The 20,709-nt window shown below is 37.6% G+C and overlaps 1 protein-coding gene across 11 annotated transcripts in view; it reads right to left on the bottom strand.

Moving 5' to 3' along the window:
* The window catches only part of ODAD2 (outer dynein arm docking complex subunit 2), a 244,586-nt gene that overhangs the window by 67,853 nt on the left and 156,024 nt on the right, over window positions 1-20,709 (bottom strand). For all 11 annotated transcript variants that reach the window (XM_082385958.1, XM_082385954.1, XM_082385957.1 and 8 more), the window contains 2 exons: window positions 5,804-5,992; window positions 4,441-4,662 (listed from right to left, as the gene is read on the bottom strand). In XM_082385958.1, the coding sequence (XP_082242084.1) occupies window positions 4,441-4,662; window positions 5,804-5,992 (411 nt within the window). The remainder of the gene's footprint in view (window positions 1-4,440; window positions 4,663-5,803; window positions 5,993-20,709) is intronic.

Genomic DNA, 20,709 nt, shown 5'->3' with positions numbered 1-20,709 from the left:
TTTGTTTTTATTTCCATTCCTCTAGGAGGTGGGTCAAAAAGGATCTTGCTGTGATGTAGGTCATAGAGTGTTCTGCCTATGTTTTCCTCTAAGAGTTTTATAGTGTCTGGCCTTACATTTAGGTCTTTAATCCATTCTGAGTTTATTTTTGTGTATGGTGTTAGGAAGTGTTCTAATTTCATTCTTTTACATGTAGCTGTCCAGTTTTCCCATCACCACTTATTGAAGAGGCTGTCTTTTCTCCATTGTGTATTCTTGCCTCCTTTATCAAAGATAAGGTGACCATATGTGCGTGGGTTTTGATGTAAAAAATAAATAAATAAAATTAAAAAAAAATAATAAATGGAACACATTAGAAACTGAACTTAATTTATTCCAGACCCTCAAACCTGCTCCTTCTCTGTTACTACAGAATAAACACCAGTTGGCATTCACAGATACACTGCATAATGTCAGCTGCTACTGTTGAGGAAACTGTACAGAGAAAGAGCTAACCGTAGAATAAATTACTTATGAACAGGGTGACAGGATGACTCTGGTAATTGTCAAAGAACCTGTCCACATTGCTCATGGGCAGCTGCTGCAGGAATGTTTGCAGGACTAGGAAATAACTCTATACAGCTGTGTCTTGGTGTCCAAGGGGGATTGGTCCCAGGACCCCCACGGATACCAAAATCCACGGATGTTCAAGTCCCTCATATAAAGTGATGTAGTATTTACATATAACCTACACACATTGTCCTGTGTACTTTAATTTTTAAAATTTTTTATTGAGGTATAGCTGATTTACAATATTATATTAGCCTCAGATGTGTGACACAGTGATTCACAATTTTTAAAGATTATACTCCATTATAGTTATTATAAAATATTGGCCCTATTCCCTGTGCTGTACAGTAGATCCTTGTAGCTTATCTATTTTATACCTAGTAGTTTTGCCCCTTTTAAATCCCCACACCTATCTTGCCCCTCCCCCCTTCCTTCTCCCATCCACTTACTACTAGTGTGTTCTCTGTTACCTGTGAGTCTGTTTCTTTTTTGTCATATTCACTAGTTTGTTGCATTTTTCAGATTCCATATATAAGTGATAACGTAACAGTATTTGTCTTTCTCTGTCTGACTTATATCACTCAGCATAATGCCCTCCAAGTCCATCCATGTTGTTGCAAATGGCAGAATTTCATTCTTTTTTATGGCTGAGTAATATTCCATTGTGTATATGTACATTGTATATATATATATATATCACATCCTCTTTATCCATTCATCTGCTGATGGACATTTAGGTTGTATCCATATCTTGGCAATTGCAAATAATGCTGCTATGAACACTGGGGTGCATGTATCTTTTCAAATTAGTGTTTTCATTTTCTTTAGATACATACCCAGGAGTGGAATTGCTGGGTCACATGGTAGTTCTATTTTTAGTTTTTTGAGGAACCTCCATTCTGTTTTCCATAGTGGCTGCACCAGTTTACATTCCCACCAACAGTGCAAGAGGGTTCCCTTTTCTCCACGTCCTCACCAACATTTGATATTTGTGGTCCTTTTGATGATAGCCATTCTGACTGGTGTGAGGTGATATCTCATTGTGGTTTTGATTTGCATTTCTCTGATGATTAATGATGTTGAGCATCTTTTCATGTGCCTGTTGGCCATTTGTATGTCTTTAAATCATCTCTGGATTATTTATAATACCGAATACAATGTAAATGCTATGTAAATAGCTGTAAATGCTATGTAAATAGTTGTAAATACAATGTAAATGATATGTAAATAGTTGCCAGCACATGTGGCAAATTCCAGTTTTGCTTTTTGGAACTTGCCGGAATTTTTTTTTCTGAATATTTTCGATCTGTGGTTGGTTGAATCTGCAGATGTGGAACCCACCAATACGAAGGGCCGACTAAGCATTTGACTAGAGAGGTGCTGTAGCATTTAGGAACAAAAACAGTCAGGGATTTGCCAAAATAGTGGATAAAGTTCATATGCATTTGAAGTCAGAAATGTTAGCAGTTACACAACGTGACACACTCACTGCAGGGACCTTAAGCACCCTGATGCGCCACATATTTTCTTGCATTGTCTTGGCTAATGGAATCTTCCTCTTCACCTAGCCTGAAGTTTGGAGTAATTTTTGACTCAACACTTTCCTTTATTCCCCATATCCAAGCAACTACCAAACCCCACTGAATTCTACCAACACCCACTACACTACATCCACATTTTTTCCCTCAAAACCAAAGAAGGGACACAGGTCCTTATGCTTCCCTGAGAGCCGCCTGAGGGAGAGCCCACCGTGAGGCCAGCCTCTGTTCGTGACAGAGTAGCCGACAGTAAACTTACAAGAATCGGTTCTTTACACTTATCCTCCAGTAGAAATAGCAGGTAGTCAGGAATGCAGATGGGCAAGACAGAGAGGCCCTCAACATACCCTTAGATGACCCGGGAAAGGGTCTCGAGGGCAACAAACCCAACTTTCTCTGTTTTTCTCTATCCTGTCCCCTCACCCTAATCACCTTTATTGCTTTATTTTTTTATTTATATAAGCTGTGTGGGTGGGTGAACACAGTTTCAACATTTTTCATAGCAGAATACAATTCATAAATGATTTTGGATTACCTACTGACTTGTATTAGGAGAAATAATTGACAGTTGCATATATACGTGGCATATATGGCAACTGAATGGTAACACGTAAACCTATTAAATTTGAAAACTTTCTGAGTAGTCTAGAAATTCTGCTCTTAAACTGACAATTGGCTAAGCATGTTACATGTCAGACACTTTTTCAGGCTACTTAAATTTATAGCTTCATTTCTTTAAAAGTCTTTAGGTTGTGCATATTAGATTGTCCTTGTTCAATAACAGAATGTATAATTTTAAATTAGAAAATCTTCTTTTTTGAAGTGTGAACATAATCACATAGACGTGATGGCATTTTTACCATTCTTTAGTAACTTGAAGTAAACATTCCAGTATATTTTTTTATAAATAACTTTAAAAAATTAGTGCTTAGTTTAAAAGGTGCTTTTTATGCCAGTTTTTTGCTTGAAGAAATTAATATGACCTAACTTATGTGCTGTAAAAATGGATTTACAATGGAAAAGTTGACACATTTAAATGTAAATTGGGTTTAATTTCAGAAAAATTAACATCGTATTCTTCATCTATAATAGGTTTAAAGGATAAATTAAAATAATGGCCTCAAAAAATTACCAACTGGGGCTTCCCTGGTGGCGCAGTGGTTGAGAATCCGCCTGCCAATGCAGGGGACACGGGTTCGAGCCCTGGTCTGGGAGGATCCCACATGCCGCGGAGCAACTGGGCCCGTGAGCCACAACTACTGAGCCTGCGCGTCTGGAGCCTGTGCTCCGCAACAAGAGAGGCCGTGATAGTGAGAGGCCCGCGCACCGCGATGAAGAGTGGCCCCCACTTGCCGCAACTAGAGAAAGCCCTCGCACAGAAACGAAGACCCAACACAGCCATAAATAAATAAATAAATAAATAAATAAATAAATAAATAAAATTAAAAAAAAAATACCAACTGGCATTCTGAGAGTCTTATTCCTCCAAAGATGTTTCATATTCAGCATATATAAGTTTGAGAAGATATGATTAACTTAAGATTTTATTAACTTTTGTCTAAAAGACCAAGCTAACTTTGGGTATACTTTTCAAAATGTAAATGCAGCTGGCTGTCATAGGCTCCAAACTGAGGTAACAGACAGTAAAATTACATTGTACAAGGAAGCAAGCCATAGAAGAGAGCTAGAATTTGAAATCAATTTTTCCTAATACTTGTAAGCTGTTCATGTACTCTTAAGTATTTTTCTATCTGTTGTCATCCAAATATTCCACTCAGAATAAGCTCTAGGTGGTTTCCAATGTATAGATATATCAAAGTCTACATGCAGAAACTTTCCCACCTGGATATTAGTTAAAGGCAAAGAAAATTTGATGCACAGTTTTTTGTTGTTTTTTTTTAAAAAAAACATGTCTTTGAATTGGTTCTTTGCTTATGGGTAAGACTGGCAAGACTGTCTAGTTGCCGTTTGTCAGCTCCTTTGCTGTGCAGTTGGTGCCTACATTTTATTATTTAAGTGCTAAGTAAATAAAATATTAAACGGAATTATGAATACCACTGATTATTCGTGCACTATACATTTTCTTTAATCCAGTTCAGATTATGGAACTTGTACTTATTTAACTGAGTACATTTTATAGTTTTCAATTTAGAAGAATTCTGTCTCCACGCAACTTTCCTGCAGCACAAATCATGATAATGATAACACACGGCTCATTTGCAGCCGTGATGCAACAAGTGGGCAGTTTTGTGTGTTCAAATACCCCTTTCAGTAAAACCTTAACATCACTTAAGTTTCTTTCCAACCCACATTGACATAGCTTGGACTAAACCACAAAGCTGGTCAACAGTACCTTCACTGCGCCGTTCTCGTGCATGGTGATGCAGTTATCGGCATCTTCGGAGAGCTGGTACAAGGCTTGGGCTGTCGCTCTGTGCACGCTGGTGTCGTTCGATTTCAGGTTCCGCACTAACGGAGCCACTGCCTTGTGCTTGCCGAAGGCCACTCTGTTTCTGCCCCACATACAGCAACGTGAGATGGCTTCTGCTAGATGACGTCTCAGTTTATCGTTATTCTGCACAAGGAGAACGGATTATGGTGCGTGCATCATAATGACCCTGCGATGCTTATGCTCTAGGTGTTTATTACCCACTGGCTGCTCAGGTGGTGTCTTGATGGGAACTAGTATTCTGGTGGGTCACCAATGCATCAAGGTTCAATCCTGCCTTTGCTTTTTATGAACTGAGTAGAGTGCGTGCAGGCAAAGGCGACCAGGTGTCTGGCATTAGTTATTTGCTCAAGGCTCAGTTTCCTTTTGAGTAAGTCTACTCACAACACAGAGTTACAGATCAGCGAGTGGCCGAGTAATAAAAACAACTAAGGAATATTGGACACTCTTAAGGGAGCCTGCCAGATAACTGGGCGAAGTGGATTAATTCTACTTCTTCACCTTAGGAATACCTCCACATCAGGAATACACCTTGGTTCCCAAGAGGGAGAAGACAATGCAGCAAACGAGGACAGGTTTTGAGTCTGCCATTTTCCTTTCTGTATTGTTTATGCAGACCACATACTTCTTTTTGGATGTAATTACCTCATACAGGTATAATACAACTGAATAACACTATAATTTTCTGTCTATTAATTGTACTGTTCTCTTGATTTAGGTCACAACTTGGTGTCCTTAACTGAAACTGGCAGATAGTCTCAGGAATTTAGTATTAGACTGGCCCAAAAGTCTTCTAGACCAAGCAGGCTTCCAATCATTGAATTTCTGCTCCACGACTTTTCTGCCAAGTTCAAGCTATGCTCAAATACCTCTGGTCATGGTGAAGTCATTATCTCTCAAGGCTGCTTGCTCTATCTGGCACAACTCTGGGTAAACAATACAGCGATTGCCAAAATCTTCTAGCTCAAGAATGCCATCAACCCAAGCTTGCTAAGCTGGGAGAGGAGCATTTAACTTCTAAAGTTGGCATGAACAATTATCTTAAGGCTCGTAATAACGACGATGGTGATGATTTCAGTTTGAAATATACTTTCACATTTATTAGTCTCAGAGAAACTAAAATGAATTCACTAAAATCTCATACCTCACAAGTGATAGATATTAAACTTGAATCCATGTCTCTGGATTTTAAGCTCATTGTTTTTGCTACTACACCGTGATATCTTATGACAATATGCATTTTGAAATAAAAAGATACATTACTTACTGTATTTGCTAGTTTGGACAATAAAGGGACAACTCCATGATCTGTGATAACAGCTAAATTTTCTTGATCTTTTGCTATATTGGTAATAGCAGCACATACACTCGCCAAAACTTCTTTATTATCTGATTTCAGTAAATTGACAACAAGTTCCAAACCACCAACAAAGGAGCGAACCATCTCTCCAGCATCCTAGATAACAATAAAAATAAGATGATATCAAAAATAAACCTATGTTTAGCATTTTTTAAAAAAGCACAAAGTAATGATAAGGCTGTGAGGTATACCTTCGGCGTGAAAAAAATTGTTTAATTTATTTATATGTTATATAAATATTTATGTTATGTTATACACACATACATACATGTATGTATGTATGTATAACACATACACAGAGACAGTTCCGTTTCCACAAATGTGTTTTGAACAACTATTACGTGAGAGTCACCGTGATAACTACTGGGGATACAGAAGTTAACAAAACACATTGAGTCTTATTATCGCAGTAGTTATGTTCTATTAAATCATCACAGAAACGGAATTAGCTAATACTGAACCATTGCTACTAGGGGAGCTACAGGGCTAGCTTCCTGCAAGCCTCTGGTCACATTGTCATGAACTGATCAAAATATAACCTTGTTTTATGTGTGCTTCTGTTTAAAGACATCTCATTTCATATATGTTCATTCATTAACATTGAATCCATAGACAACACACTATGACTCATGCCTGAATGAAGCTTATCTAGCACCTGTATTTTCTCCATAAGGCACATCACAGCTTTCTTGCACTTAGGAACACTAGACTGCACTTCAGTACTATGCATGGGGGCCATTTTCAACAATGAAACCAACAAAAAAACACAAAAATGTGCGAAACGTGGCACTAAGCAGACTGCACAACGGAGGCTTATTGATGGTCCAAGGGCTGAGACAAGAGGGCAGAGCATCAGCTTGCTCAACCTCTGCTGAGAGTGAGTGTGTCAGGCAACTTAAAATTTTACTTTTCTGTGCATGTCCAAGAATGACTGAGAAAGCGCCCTGAGTGCTGATTTGGGAGTTACAAAAAATGTGAGCAAGTAGGTGACTCCCCAAATAGAAGAATCCGTGAACAACATGGACTGACCGTGAATACTCTTTAGCCAACATGTTGCTACAAGCCAGTGGGGAAGATGGGCATTAGGGAGCTACAAGTAGACCGAGTAGCATTAATGGGGAAGAGGGGAAGACACTACAAATACGTAAGACAAGGGACTCTTGGCTGGTGTAAAGATTCAAGGAGTGCCCCTCCACCATGATGTTTGCCAGCTGAGACCTCAGGGGTGAGGAGTTATCCAATGTGAAGGGGATTCTGGGTGAGGAACCAAGAGTGGGAGACAAGGTGATTTTTTCTAGGTCAGGATGGTTAGAGCATAAAATAGGAGAGGGAGAATAGGAGACCATAAGACTCGCTTCGGTGGCATTCGAAAGCCGCTGAAGAGGCTTATTAACTGTGTGTGGGGAAGCAGGAGAGGCGATTTTCTCCATTTTGCCTCATGGAAGGTCCCTCAAGATTGCAGGGTTGGGGCAAAGAATGGTGTTGGGAATTCAGACTGTTTCACAAGTTCAGGTAACAGGTGGTGGTAGTTTGGAGGAGGTGATGGTCTGGCCTGGAGAGAAGGGTGTGGACTTGTGAGGATTAACTGGAGAAGATAAGGACGAGTGATTCAATTGTCATGTTTCCAACTTGACCTAGTGGTGATGATAATGTTGGAAAGTGGGGTTTTGTTTTGTTTTCTTGGTGTGGGAAAGGGTGGTGTTAGGTAACAGAAGAAGTACCCACAAGACATTTAAGTGGAGGGATCCACTTAAGGAGTCAGTTGGCTTTGTGGGTCTGGGGCTCAGGAGTGAACACCAGGCTAGAGGTAGAGACTTGGAAGTCATCAGCATAAAGACCGTAACTGAGGTAGTAAGTGCGAAAGAGCGGGCCTTCTGTCCCACTATGGCCGTGTGGGCAGAGGCAAGGAATTTGTCAGAGGAACCTGGAGATAGATGGCGAAACAGAAACCCCACCTCCCCTGGTGTTGGACAGCGGCTGCGTGATGCCCACCAATTATTTGGCTCCATGGTTTTCTCAAATAATAGAAATTCACATCTTTTGAGTACCAATTATATGTCAGGCACTTTGTTCATAAATTATCTCAGTTAAACCTCCAAATAACCATGCAAAGTAGATACTGTTTTTCCATTTTTGGTTTTAAAAACTGAGGTTCAAAGATGTTGAACCTCATAAACTAGACTATATCACTCACGACAGCAGGGGCCATGCCTTAGTAAACTCCGTGATCTTTATAAGTCATGAATCTGATCATCTCATCCCCATACCTCCCCTGTCCTTCCATAGCCCCCCCACCCTTAGGATAAAATCCAGGGCTTCCCTGGTGGCTCAGTGTTATATGTCCAGTGCCTAAGCCAGTTTCTAGCAGTGAGTACATGCTCAATTAACATTTACTGAATTTGATTACATGCAAACTTGCAGCTATGGAAGGAAAATTTTCACTGAGGGTATAACAAACCAAACTAAGCTTCTAGGAAATGATGAAGGAAGGGCCTAAGTCAGGTTCTTCACAACTTTAAGGGCAAAGCATCTTTGTCCACAACATGTTGCCTCTCCTGATTGCTAGGTGAGATGGTATCAGCAATACTGGTGGCCTTGTTCTCGATGTCAAATTTAAATATGATTTCTGATAGTTAGGACACACTTCCTAATTCTGATGTATCAATAAAATTATTTTGAAAATATTTAATTGCCATTTTTTCTAAAATTCTACAATAAAGGTTTTTAAGTAATACAAAAGAAATTATCTTTCTACATTGTCACCTTATTATACTTCTATGCTTTAGGGTGCAATCAAATCAAAAGATTATAAATGTGAATTTATTAACCTTTGGTCAAACATCCAACTTAATTTAATCCAAATTACTCTTTGAGGTAGTACTTGGTAGTGGTAGTTGTAGTAGTACTTCCACCTTATAGATGAGAAAAACCTCAGAGAAATGAATTAATATGTGAAAAGAAAACTGATAAGTGGCAGAAGTGGGATTTGAATCCAGATATGCCCAACCTTTTCTAAGTGGTGTTATATGCATCAATAATCTAATAAATGTATCAATTATATAATTATCTAACAATTTTTTTCTTGAGAAAAAACTGGAGGAATTCCTGAAAGATGATGGTGGGCATAGTTTTTGAATCTCCCTATGGAAACAGAGCAAGTATTGTAGCAAAACAAAAAAGGGACAACACATACAACAATATTCAGTGACTAGATATCTACACCAACCCCCAAATACAAGCTGATCAGGACAAGTTACCAAGCGCTACAAAGCCCACATGCTCTAAGAAACTCTGAAATCTGCAGGGGAAAAGCAAAGGGAAACCAAATTGCCATTAGGTCTCATTGGAAAGCTCAGGAACAGCAACAGAAGCTGGGGGCTGACTTCTCAGGCTCTGATGGATGGATAAGACTAAAAGGACACACAGGTATGATGGTGCTAGAATGTTCTATAGGTCTGAGTCCCATGAATTCTTAAAACTGAAGCCCTCTCACAGGACAAAGCCAGCACTGAGGAGAAACTACTGGGGTTGCATCCTAATTGAGCAAGGCAAGGGTAACAGGAAGAAGAGAAGAGAAAGTCCAGATAAAAAGAGGGCAAGAGAGCACAGGAATTTGAACCTACTCTCCATCACTGTGAAAATAGCAGAAATGGCATCTTAAGAACCATGAAATTAAAAATGCTACCCTGGCCCACATCTCTCTCCTAAAAGACCATGAAAACTCATTTCAATTAAAAATGCACAATATAAAAAGACCACAGTCAATTTCCATTTGGAGTTACTACAAGAAAAAAATGAAAAAAAAAAAAAAGAAAATCATAGAAAGTATGATTAGAATTATTAAAGCTCACAAATTAGGTGATTAGTAAAAACCCATTTTTAAAGATCCATCAAAAGTTAGAAATAAAATAAAAATTCATTTTGGAAATAAAGAGTAAACTAGAAGTAACACAAGAATGAATAAACAAAATGGGAAATATCTTTAAATAAAGAGAAGATGTGAAAACTCCAAAATGATGGAAAAAGAGCTAACAAAAACTTCAAGAGAACAAATAGGCAGAGAAGATCTAACACATGTACAGTAAGAGCCCCCAAGAAGGAAACAAAGCAATACAAGAGAGCAAAATTTTAAAAACTGTAATTCAAGAAAACTCTCTCCTGAAATAAATAAAACCTGAGAATATATTGAAAGGTCACTCAATATACCAGGGAAAACTGGCCCAGAATTGGCTAACATAAAGACAAATACTAGTACAACTGCTGGACAGTAATAAAAAAGAAAAAAATTCTTTGGTCTTCCAGGCAAAAAGACCAAGCCACTTCTAAAGAAAATAATAAGCTATTATCCTTAGACTTTCCAACAGCAATGGTTTATGCAGAGGAAAAGAGAGTAACACGTGTGAGCTACTCAAGAGAAAATGTGAAGCAAGGTTCTAACTTCCAGAAGTTTGAAGCCCAATGACCTTCAAGGATAAAACTGTTATAAACATGGATGACTTCAGGGAGTGATGCTAACACAGGCCCTTCCTGAGGTACCTACTTGGGAATGAGTGTCAGACCTCCAAAACGACTAGAAAGACGTAGACAAAGGGACAGCAGATTTCTTAAAATCCTTTACTGGCTTCATTTCCTTCAGGATCAGGTCTAAATGACATTCACATATTTTCCCAACCTCTTCTTTCCCATACTCTTTTGCATAAGCTATACTCCGGCCTCTAGGATTATTGCTGTTCCCGAAGTACCATGTTCTTTTATATCTTTGACCAAGTTATTTTCTTTACCTGGAGTTTAGCCCTAGCAAACTATAAACTCCTACTCAGCTCTGAAAACTCTGACTCATCTTTTTTTTTTTTTTAAATTTATCTATTTATTTATGGCTGTGTTGGGTCTTCGTTTCTGTGCGAGGGCTTTCTCTAGTTGCGGCGAGCGGGGGCCACTCTTCATCGCGGTGCGTGGGCCTCTCACTATCGCGGCCTCTCTTGTTGCGGAGCACGGGCTCCAGACGCGCAGGCTCAGAGACTCATCTTTTAATAGCAGCTTAAATAACAGCTCCTGCATGAAAATTCCCCCACTCCCCTGCTCAGTGTTGGTCACCCCCTGCCTTCCATATTCTTGTCGATGGTTTTGTCCAAAAACCCATTTCCTCATCCTCTTGTGTTTGCAAAGTCTTTTTTTTTAATATATTCTTTTTATATGTTATTTAATAAATATATGCTATATTTTCACATATAATAGAATTTTAATAAAGATAAAGTCAAATAAAACAACTATATTTTAGATAGAATTTGTAATCAGTTTTGGTTTCTATTTTTAATTAATTTTTATTGGAGTATAGTTGCTTTACCATGTTGTGTTAGCTTCTACTGCACAGCAAAATGAATCAGCCAAGTCTTGATTTTGTTTGGTTGTCTAGTTCTCACAGACAAGCATCAGGAGAGAGCGTCTCTAACCCCGGAGGCCTAAGCCTATCCTGGAAGTCTCCTTCCCCTTGCCAATGATTTGCTTAGGGGTGGCCTAGATATGGCCCAGTTGTGGCTAATGCCTTCTGAGATGACCACTCAGAAATCTTCTGGAAAATTTTCCTATTTATAACAACACTGAGAATGGCAGAACAGCAAGAGGACGAGAGCCTGGTCCTTGAAGACACGGTCGAGCTGCTGAATCAGCTCATATCCTAAAATCCGATTTGGCTATTGAAAACCAAAGGCATCTGTAGTAGCTGGTTTCTTTTCATCATACTGTAATGATTCTCTCACGGGTCCTTTCCCCATTAACGTGTGAGTTCTTCAAGAGCAGAGACGCCTGGTCTTGTTCTTTGACTCTCACTTGGGATGTTGTCTGGTGTCTGTCACTCAGAGGACTTTCAATAAATGTTTGTAGAATTATGAAAAACTAAAGGGAACAAGGGGACTGTAACTTTAAGATACTTAACCACAATCACAAGCACCGAAAAGAAAAGGGCGTTAGCTCTGCAAGGTGGAGCGTAAGTGGATCCGATCACTTAGCCTCCCATTCTAGTGACTTCCTGGTTCCCTCACTGCCCTATCGGTGGATCCCGTGAGCCCCAGCACTGGGGCACCAGGGGGAAGAATAACGAGGGTGACGGCATCCGCCTCTGATCCGAGAACTTCCTGAGGTGCCTGGTAGGAGCCCCAGCGAGCCGGCGTCCGCGAGGTCGTGGGCGCGGCTCACCAAGGTCTCCTAACGCTTATCATCTGCGGGACAGTGAAGTGTTACACTCAAGCCTACAGTCCCTCCAAAGTTTGTTTATTTGTTTTGAAGGTGAGACTTCTTTCTTTTTTTTTTTCCTTTTCAGCTTTAAAGATTTTAGACGCATGACTTCTTGCCTCACATAGTTTCTCTGGAAAGGAAGACAGTATATTTGAGGATGGAAAAAGTAATTCCTCCACCAAGACTGTCTTTCACTAAATGCTAAGCAGTTGGGAAATCCACCACATTTCCCACCTTCTCATGTGTCTTAATAACTAGTCTTTGCCAACTTCACCACTGGTACAATATGCGTTATAGACAATTCAAATACTTACCTGTAATGGAAAAATCTTTAGTAATAATAATGATAATAATAATAGTAATAGTAAAAAAAAAAAAAAGAAAGAGAAAGACAAATACCATATGATATCACTTATATGTGGAAACTAAAATATGACACAAATGAACTTATCTATGAAACAAAAACAGAATCACGGACATAGAGAACAGACTGGTGGTTGCCAGGGGCAAGAAGTTGGGGGAAGGATGGAGTGGGAGTTTGGGATTAGCAGCTGCAAACTATTATGTATAGAATGGATAAACAACAAGGTCCTACTGTATAGCACAGGGAACTATATGCAATATCCTGTGATAAAGCATAATGGAAAAGAATATTAAAAAAAGAATGTATATATGTGTGTGTGTGTGTATATATATATATATATAACTGAATCACCTCACTGTGAAGCAGTAATTAACGTAACATTGTAAATCAACCATACTTAAATAAAAATAAATAAATAAATAATAGTAATACAATAACAACAGCCTAATTCTTTTGCAGTTTACAAAGGACTCCCACATACATTATCTCATCTGATGCTCACAGCTCTGCCTTAAGAAGACATGACATCCTCATTTTATAGATAGGAAGGCTAAAGGTTCATGCACAATGAGTGACAAAACTAAAAAGCAACTTTAGATCTCCTGATTTCTCATTTAGTGTCTTTTCACTACACACTGTGTGCTTGGACTTGGAAGTACCAACAGTTGAAGTTGTCACATTACAGTTAGTTTAATAACAGTCAGAAGAAGCTTCCCAATTTAGAGAGTTAATAATTCCAAAAGAGATGAAGCTATTTTGCCAATGACATTTCCCAAGACAAACAAAAACCATAATTGAAAAAGAGAATATGAAACACCTTCATGCTGCTATCAAAGTAAAGCTTGAATGGTTGAGTAAGTAGGAAAAGGTGTCAAGTTCAAATTAAACAAAATGAAGTCAAATACACAAATGTGATGAAAATATAAAGTAGCAAAATATTTTTGGTTAAAATTCAACTAATAGGAAAATATTAGGACAGATTATTATTTACGGATTAATGAATAAAACAGGAACCTGGATGTTTAGCACAGAGCAGGTAAAATAACAGGCTTGAAACTCCCTCTCTTGCCTCCAGCAAAAAAGAACCGGCAGCTTTCTGAGGAGGTGAGGTACACAGAATGCAACTTTAAAGCACATGCAAGACAAGTGTAACATGACTTAAGACAGAAATTTTTGACCAGAAGGGCTATAAAAACACTGCTCTGTGCCATATAGAGCCCATACAATGCATAATATAATATTTGAAAGAGATTTTAAAAGAGTACACTGCATATAAAAAATTTCAAAAATGCTACATTCACATTAGAATAGCATGTCAGAGAAACCAAAACTGAACAGGCAGATCTTGTCCTAAAGGTATATTCAGTAAATTGCTTTTCAAATTCTAAATACACCTCTATATACTCAAGGAGGACAGACCGTTTGTGTGGCTCTATCACAATAAGATCCTTTTTCTGTTCCTAGTAGTTAACAAGTCGTACAGCTTAAATATATATATATCTGATCCAGAATTACTTTACACTTTCAAATGTGGTTCTTCAAAAATCAAAAGTAGAACATCACTGATTATTCCTTTCCTTCTGAACTGAAGGAACAATAAATTAATTTCCAGTGAAATAAATGACATGGTGGCTCACAGTCTAGATTTATGTAGCAGAAAATGTATTAAACATTGAAGGTGGCTTTATCCAATTAATTCACAAGATAAATTTTTAAAAAATTTAATGGTTCTGATTTTTTTCTACTTCCTCAGCATAATTTAAGATAACCTTTTAAAATATCACGGTCAACTGTGATTTTTCGATTTTACTGTGTCCTGTGTTGATTCTGCTTTAGATGCCATATTCTGTTAATGAGGAGGTCTAATTTGTGAAGCACCATTGTGTATTCAGAGGCTTATGGAGGGAATTAAGTGACCTTCTTAGCCAATGATGTATTTGAAAGAAGTCTGTAAGTACAAGGTGCTAAACAAATATAAGACCTATTATCATAAAGTACCTATTGCAAGTAAATCTGTACATATACATATGCATGCATATATTCAGAATTTTTCCCACTTGTAGTCAATAACCCACAGATTAAGACGGGTAAAACAGTTTCTGCTTAAGATCCAATCAGTGAGTTGTGTAGATCAGGCTAAGAATAATACTTGAAACCATAATCTTGACTGAAAAAAATTAATTGTATGAAATACTACACTTCAAAAAAAAATAACAAAAAACAGGGAGTCTCTAATTTATGAAGAGGTTCTTTTCCAAAAGTTTACTTGTTGGGTCTGTTATATCATATTTTTCTATAAATATGTGATTAGCTTCCCAGTTCATCAGATGAATCTCTTTAACTCATAATGAACATTATACTACCTGCAACTAATCCTCATTTTCATGAATGTTCTTCTAACATTTGAAGCCAGTTACCTGGTCTCCCTCATTTCCTGTGTGTACCTTTAACTAATTTTCATAGTAAATGGTTTTCATCGGTCTTCCCTCTCATTTATCAAAGTTTCTCTGAGAACACGCCGAGTTTAACACAGCTCCAGATGTGGTCTGACTAGAACAGAGATGGGCAGACTTCTTACCTCCTGAGATATCCGTGTGGAGCCTCAGAAATGTAAGGTGCTATTTTACGTTGTGGGATTCAAAACAAATAAGATCTAGATCAGTGGTTCTCAGCCTTGGTTTCACATCATAACCACCTGGGGCGATTTTTTAGAAATATGTATGCCAAGGCCTCAATCTCAATATACAGAACAGGGGTTAAGGCTCTTGCATGAGGATATTTTTTTTTAAAGCTCTGAAGATGATGTGTATCTAGACTGGAGAATGACCAATCTGGATAATTATCAAATTGTGTTGCTATTACTTCCAAAATCATAGCCTCAGTGCAAAAATGATGAACTTAAATGCCCAAGCACTTTGGAATGGTAGGGTGAGGGTCCGATCGTCTGTAACAACAGTGAGTACACTGGCAAAAAATGGCAGAATCAACATTTTTGGAACTCTCGAATTTAATGAAAGGCTTGTAACAAGGGGTTTTTATTCAAGAAAAACAGCTGAACTTCAGTAAGAACAGTGAGCTCTGTGGCATCTTAACTTTCCCACCTTCCTCTCCCCAGCTGTGCAGTAGCCTTGAAAACCAATGGCCTTGAAACCATGGTATCTGTGAAAAACCTGAAGCCTGGCAGCCACAGGAGGGGGAAGAATGGGTTTGGAGCTCCCCCAAAAGCCTCATTACAAAAGAATGGTCACTATTTGACCTGAATGGCAACTTTTAGGAAAAGCTCCAAAGGCTTGTCTTTACCTCAGGACTCATTTAATGAGGAAAGTCCTATCCTCACGGTGTGTCTTAAAAAAAAAAATTCAGTGGCAATTATTTAACATAAAAGCTGTTTGAGATGGCAATATCAGTTGGGACAAACAAGAGGTTGGACAAAAAGAAAATTAAAAGGAAAATCTTGGAAATGTGAGGTCTATAGAGGGCTTTGAAAAACTCCACCGTATTCCTGGGGCTTTAAAATGCCGCAAGCAAGTGTAGGGATATGCACGTGCTCAGAAAAGACCTGAGGCAGCTGCGGTCACTCGTCTCTGCCTGACTGTGAGGCCCTACACGGGAAGTGAAGGGTAAGACAGATGTGTAAGCTGCTAGAGTTCACTGGCTGCCACAGAATGCGCACAGGGCCCCACACCAAACGGTAAGAAATCTAATGATGCAAAGTGTTTAGGAAAACCTCTATCAACTCATCAGCTGTCCAATGAGCTAACTGAGAAGAAACCTCAGTGTCACACTGAGAGGAAACACAGATGTTACAGAATTAGTCCAAGAAAGTCAATAACAAACAATAGCAAAAACAACAACAAACAGCAAGAACACAACCCCTGAAAAGGGGGGAATCTGATTTCCAGAGTTTCTAAATTATATTATTTTCAATATAAGGTTTCCAGTAAAAAGTTATAAGACATACAAAAAAAAGAGAAAAGTATGCCACAAAGTATGCCCCAGGGAAAGAAAGCAGTCAATAAAATCTGACTGTAAGGAAGACTGTACCACGTTGGACTTATTAGATAAAGACTTTAAATCAGCTATTATAAATATGTACAAGGAACTAAGGGAAACCACGCCTAAACAATTAAAGTTTGAGAACAATGTCTCAGGAAGTAGAGAACACTAATAAAGAGATTTAACTTATTAAAAAAAGTCAATTAGAAATTCTAGAGTTGAAATGTTCAATAACTGAAATGGGAAATTTACTATATGGGCCCAACATCAGATGTGAGCGGGCAGAAAAGAGACTTGGTGAATTTGAAGATAGGTCAGTTCAGATTATCTAGTCTGAGGAGCCAAACAAAAAATGAAGAAAAATGAACACATTCTCAGAGACCTATAGGATACCATCAAGCATACCAATCTATGTATATGAGAGATTTGGAAGAAGAGAAAGGGACAGAAAGAATATTTGAAGAAATAATGGCAAAAGCTTCACAAATTTGAGAAAAAAATTTTAACCCATATATTCAAGTATCTTAAGGAATTCCAAGTATAATAAACTCAGATACACACCTAGACACATTATAATTAAACTGTTGAAAGACAAAGAGAGAATCTTGAAAGTTGCAGGCTGCACTTGAAAGTTGTACATGGCTATCATGTACAAGGGAACTTCATTAATACCAGTATCTGACTTCTCATCAGAAAGCATGGAGATATTTCCAAGATGGTGGACTTAGAAGCACCAGACACTTGTTCCCCCATGGAAACATTAAATAAACAACTAACAGACTGGCTAAAGTAACTTCATAGGAGCTCTGGAAACCAATTCAGAGATCTATAGCAAATAAACAAACACTGAACCAAGATAAAGCCACATTCAGAACTTCAGGAAATTTCCTGACATTTTTACTTGCCCACATCCCATCCCCTTCCTGGCAATGCTACAGGTCAGGAGGAAGCAGACCAATTCCCAGTCCCCTCCCTTGACCAGAACAAGACGAGTAGAAACGACTTGCAACACTCTGGCCTGTGGATGAGCTACCTGAGAGACTGGTCCCTGTCTCATGTGACTAAGAACTTAGATGCGAAATTGTGGCGTATGCTGGACCTCAGATGGCAGAAGCTGTGGAAGACAATGGTACTCATTGTGGGGTGTGAAAACTGCAGGGGGACTGCAGACTCACAGACACCTCAGGGCAAGAAGTTATAAGAAGAGGAATAAAATAGAACATTTAAGGCCCCAAGAAAAAGCTGGGGTGAGACTCTTTGGGAAATTAAGACATTTAAAAGCAGCTATGAATATGGGGGAAATTTTAAGTAGACAGACACACACTGGTCCAGATAAAACACATGCCCAGAAAAGATCTGAGAAGACCTTACACCTTTACCCTAGGTGATTCCAACAGGAATGACAAGAATGACTAGTGAAGGTCTTCCAAGCCAATCTAAAACGACTAGTGGCTGTTTTTTCAAATGCCCAATTTTCAACAAAAAAAACCACAAGACACACCAAGAAAAAGGAAAACATGGCTCACTCAAAGGAACAAAGTAAATCTCCAGAAACCAACCCTGAAGAAACAAATGCATCAGACTTACAGATGTATCAGGCAAAGACTGTAAAACATCTATCTTAAGTATGCTCAAAACGCTCAAGAAATACACAAAGAATTAAAGAAAATAAGGAAAATGATATAGAAATAACATGAGAATATCAGCAAAAAGATAGAATTTTTTTTAAAGAACCAAATAGAAATTGTAGCACTGAAAAATATAATAACTGAATTGAAAAATTAACTAGAGGTATAAAATAACAGACTCAAATAGGCAGAAGAAAGAATCAGTGAATCTGAAGACAGGACATTTGAAATTACTAAATGTAAGAAGAAAAAAAAAAAGAGAGAGAGAGAGAGAAAGGGGCAGAGAGATTATTTGAAGAAATAATGGCTGAAAACATTCCAAATTTGAGTAAATACATGGATATACAAACCCAAGAGGTTCAATATACTTTAGGATAAACTTAAAGAGACCTGATAAAGGTAAATAGAAAAATACAAATAGCAGTGTTATAGTAAATTGGTTTGTAACTCTACTTTTTATTTTCTATAAGATTTAAAAGACAAATTCATAAAAATAGTTATAAATCTATGTTATTGGGTACACAACATGTAAAGATGTAATTTGTGGCATTGGGAACATCAAGGGGGAGTGGGAAAGCGTAATTGTAAAGGAGTAGAGTGCCTGAGTGCAACTGAAGTTATTAGTATCAATTTAAGGTAAACTGTCATAACTTGAGGATACTATATGTAATCCCCATGGTAACCACAAAGAAAATATCTATAGAATATGCACAGAAGGAAAGGAGAAGGGAATAAAAATATGGCACTACAAAAAATCAACTAAACACAAAGGAAAGCATTAATGAATGAAATGAGGGGAAAAAGCCACAAAACATACAGAAAACAAATATTAAAATAGCAAAAGTAAGTGCTTCCCTATCAGCAATTACTCTAAATATAAATGGATTAAACTCTCCAATCAAAATGCACTGATGGGCTGAATGGATTTTTAAAAAAAGATCCAGTATGAGGTCTACAAGAGATTCACTGTAGGTCTAAGGACACACATAGGTTGAAAGTAAAAATATGGGAAGATATTCCATGAAAAGTCAAAAACTATTTAAAAAGAGAAAGAAGGATGTATAATGATAAGGGGGTCAATTCAACTAGATATAATACAATAATTATAAACATTTGTATGAATCCCAAAATATATGAAGCAAACATTGACAGAACTGAAGGAAGAAACAGCTCCTTAAAAACAAGAGTGGGATACTTCAATATCCCATTTTCAATCATGGATAGGACAATCAGACAGAATATCAATAAGGAAATAGAGGAATTAAACAACACTATAGACCAATTGGATCTAACAGACATATATAAAACACTTTACCCAACAACAGCAGAATATACATTTTTCTCAAGTGCACATAGAACATTCTACAGGAAGACTATATTTTAGGCCACAAAATCAGTCTAACTTAAAAAAAAAAGATTGAAATCATACAAAGTACCTTTCCTGAACACAATGATTGAATGAAAATAGAAATCAACAACAGAAAGAAAACTGGAAAATACACAAATATGTGATAATTAAGCAATACACTTGTAAATAACTATTGGGTTAAAGAAGACATCACTCTATTTCCTAAAGAAAAAAATAGAAAAACAGTAGAGAAAAATCGATGAAACCAAGAGTTGGCTATTCAAAACAAAATTGACAAATCCTTAGCTAGATTAATGAAGAAAAAAAGAGAACACTCAACTCAAATCCAAAATGAAAGAAGGGACATAACAATTTAGAGAAATAAAAAGGATTGTAAGAGAATACTATCAACAGTTGTATGCCAACAAATTGGATAACCTAGAAGAAATGGATAAATTTCTAGAAACACATAACCTACCGAGACTGAACCATGAATAAACAAAAAATACGAACAGATCTATATAAGTTATGTTATAAGTAAGGAAAATGAATCTGTAATCAAAAACCTTCCAACAAAGGAAAGCCCAGGACCGTATGGCTTCACTGGTGAATTCTACTGAACATTTAAATAAAAATTAACAACAATCCTCAAACTCTTCCAAAGAACTGAAGAGGAGATAACACTCCCAAATGCAGTGTATGAGGTTAACATTACTCTGATACCAAAGCCAAATAAGGACAGTATAAAAAATGAAAACTGCAGTCCTCAACGAAACAGTAGCAAACCAGATTCAACAGGATTACACATCATGACAAAGTGGGATTTATTCCTAGAAAGTATGGGTGGTTCAATACAAGAAAGTCAATCAGTAACTGCCCTGCATTAACAGAATAAAGGTTAAACCCATAAGAGCACATCAATTGATGCAGAAAAAATATTTGACAAAATTCAACATCCTCATATGATTAAAAAAACAAGCTCAACAAACTAAGAATAGAAGAAAACAATCTCAACATAATAAAGGCCAACTAGGAAAAACCCACAGCTGAGATCATACTCCACAGTGAAAGACTGAAAGTTTCTCTCCAAGATCAGGAACAAGACAAGTGTGCCTGCTTTCAGGGAACACAGCCAATATTTTATAGTAACTATAAATAGAATATAACTTTTAAAAATTGTGAATCACTGTGCTGTTCACCTGAAACTTATATGATACTGTAAACAACTATACCTCAATTTAGAAAA

Source organism: Balaenoptera borealis (genome assembly GCF_965194805.1).
Source record: "Balaenoptera borealis genome assembly, chromosome: 3".
NCBI lineage: Eukaryota > Metazoa > Chordata > Mammalia > Artiodactyla > Balaenopteridae > Balaenoptera > Balaenoptera borealis.
Note: the sequence above shows the minus strand (reverse complement) of the source record. Positions and strands in the feature narration are given on the sequence as shown.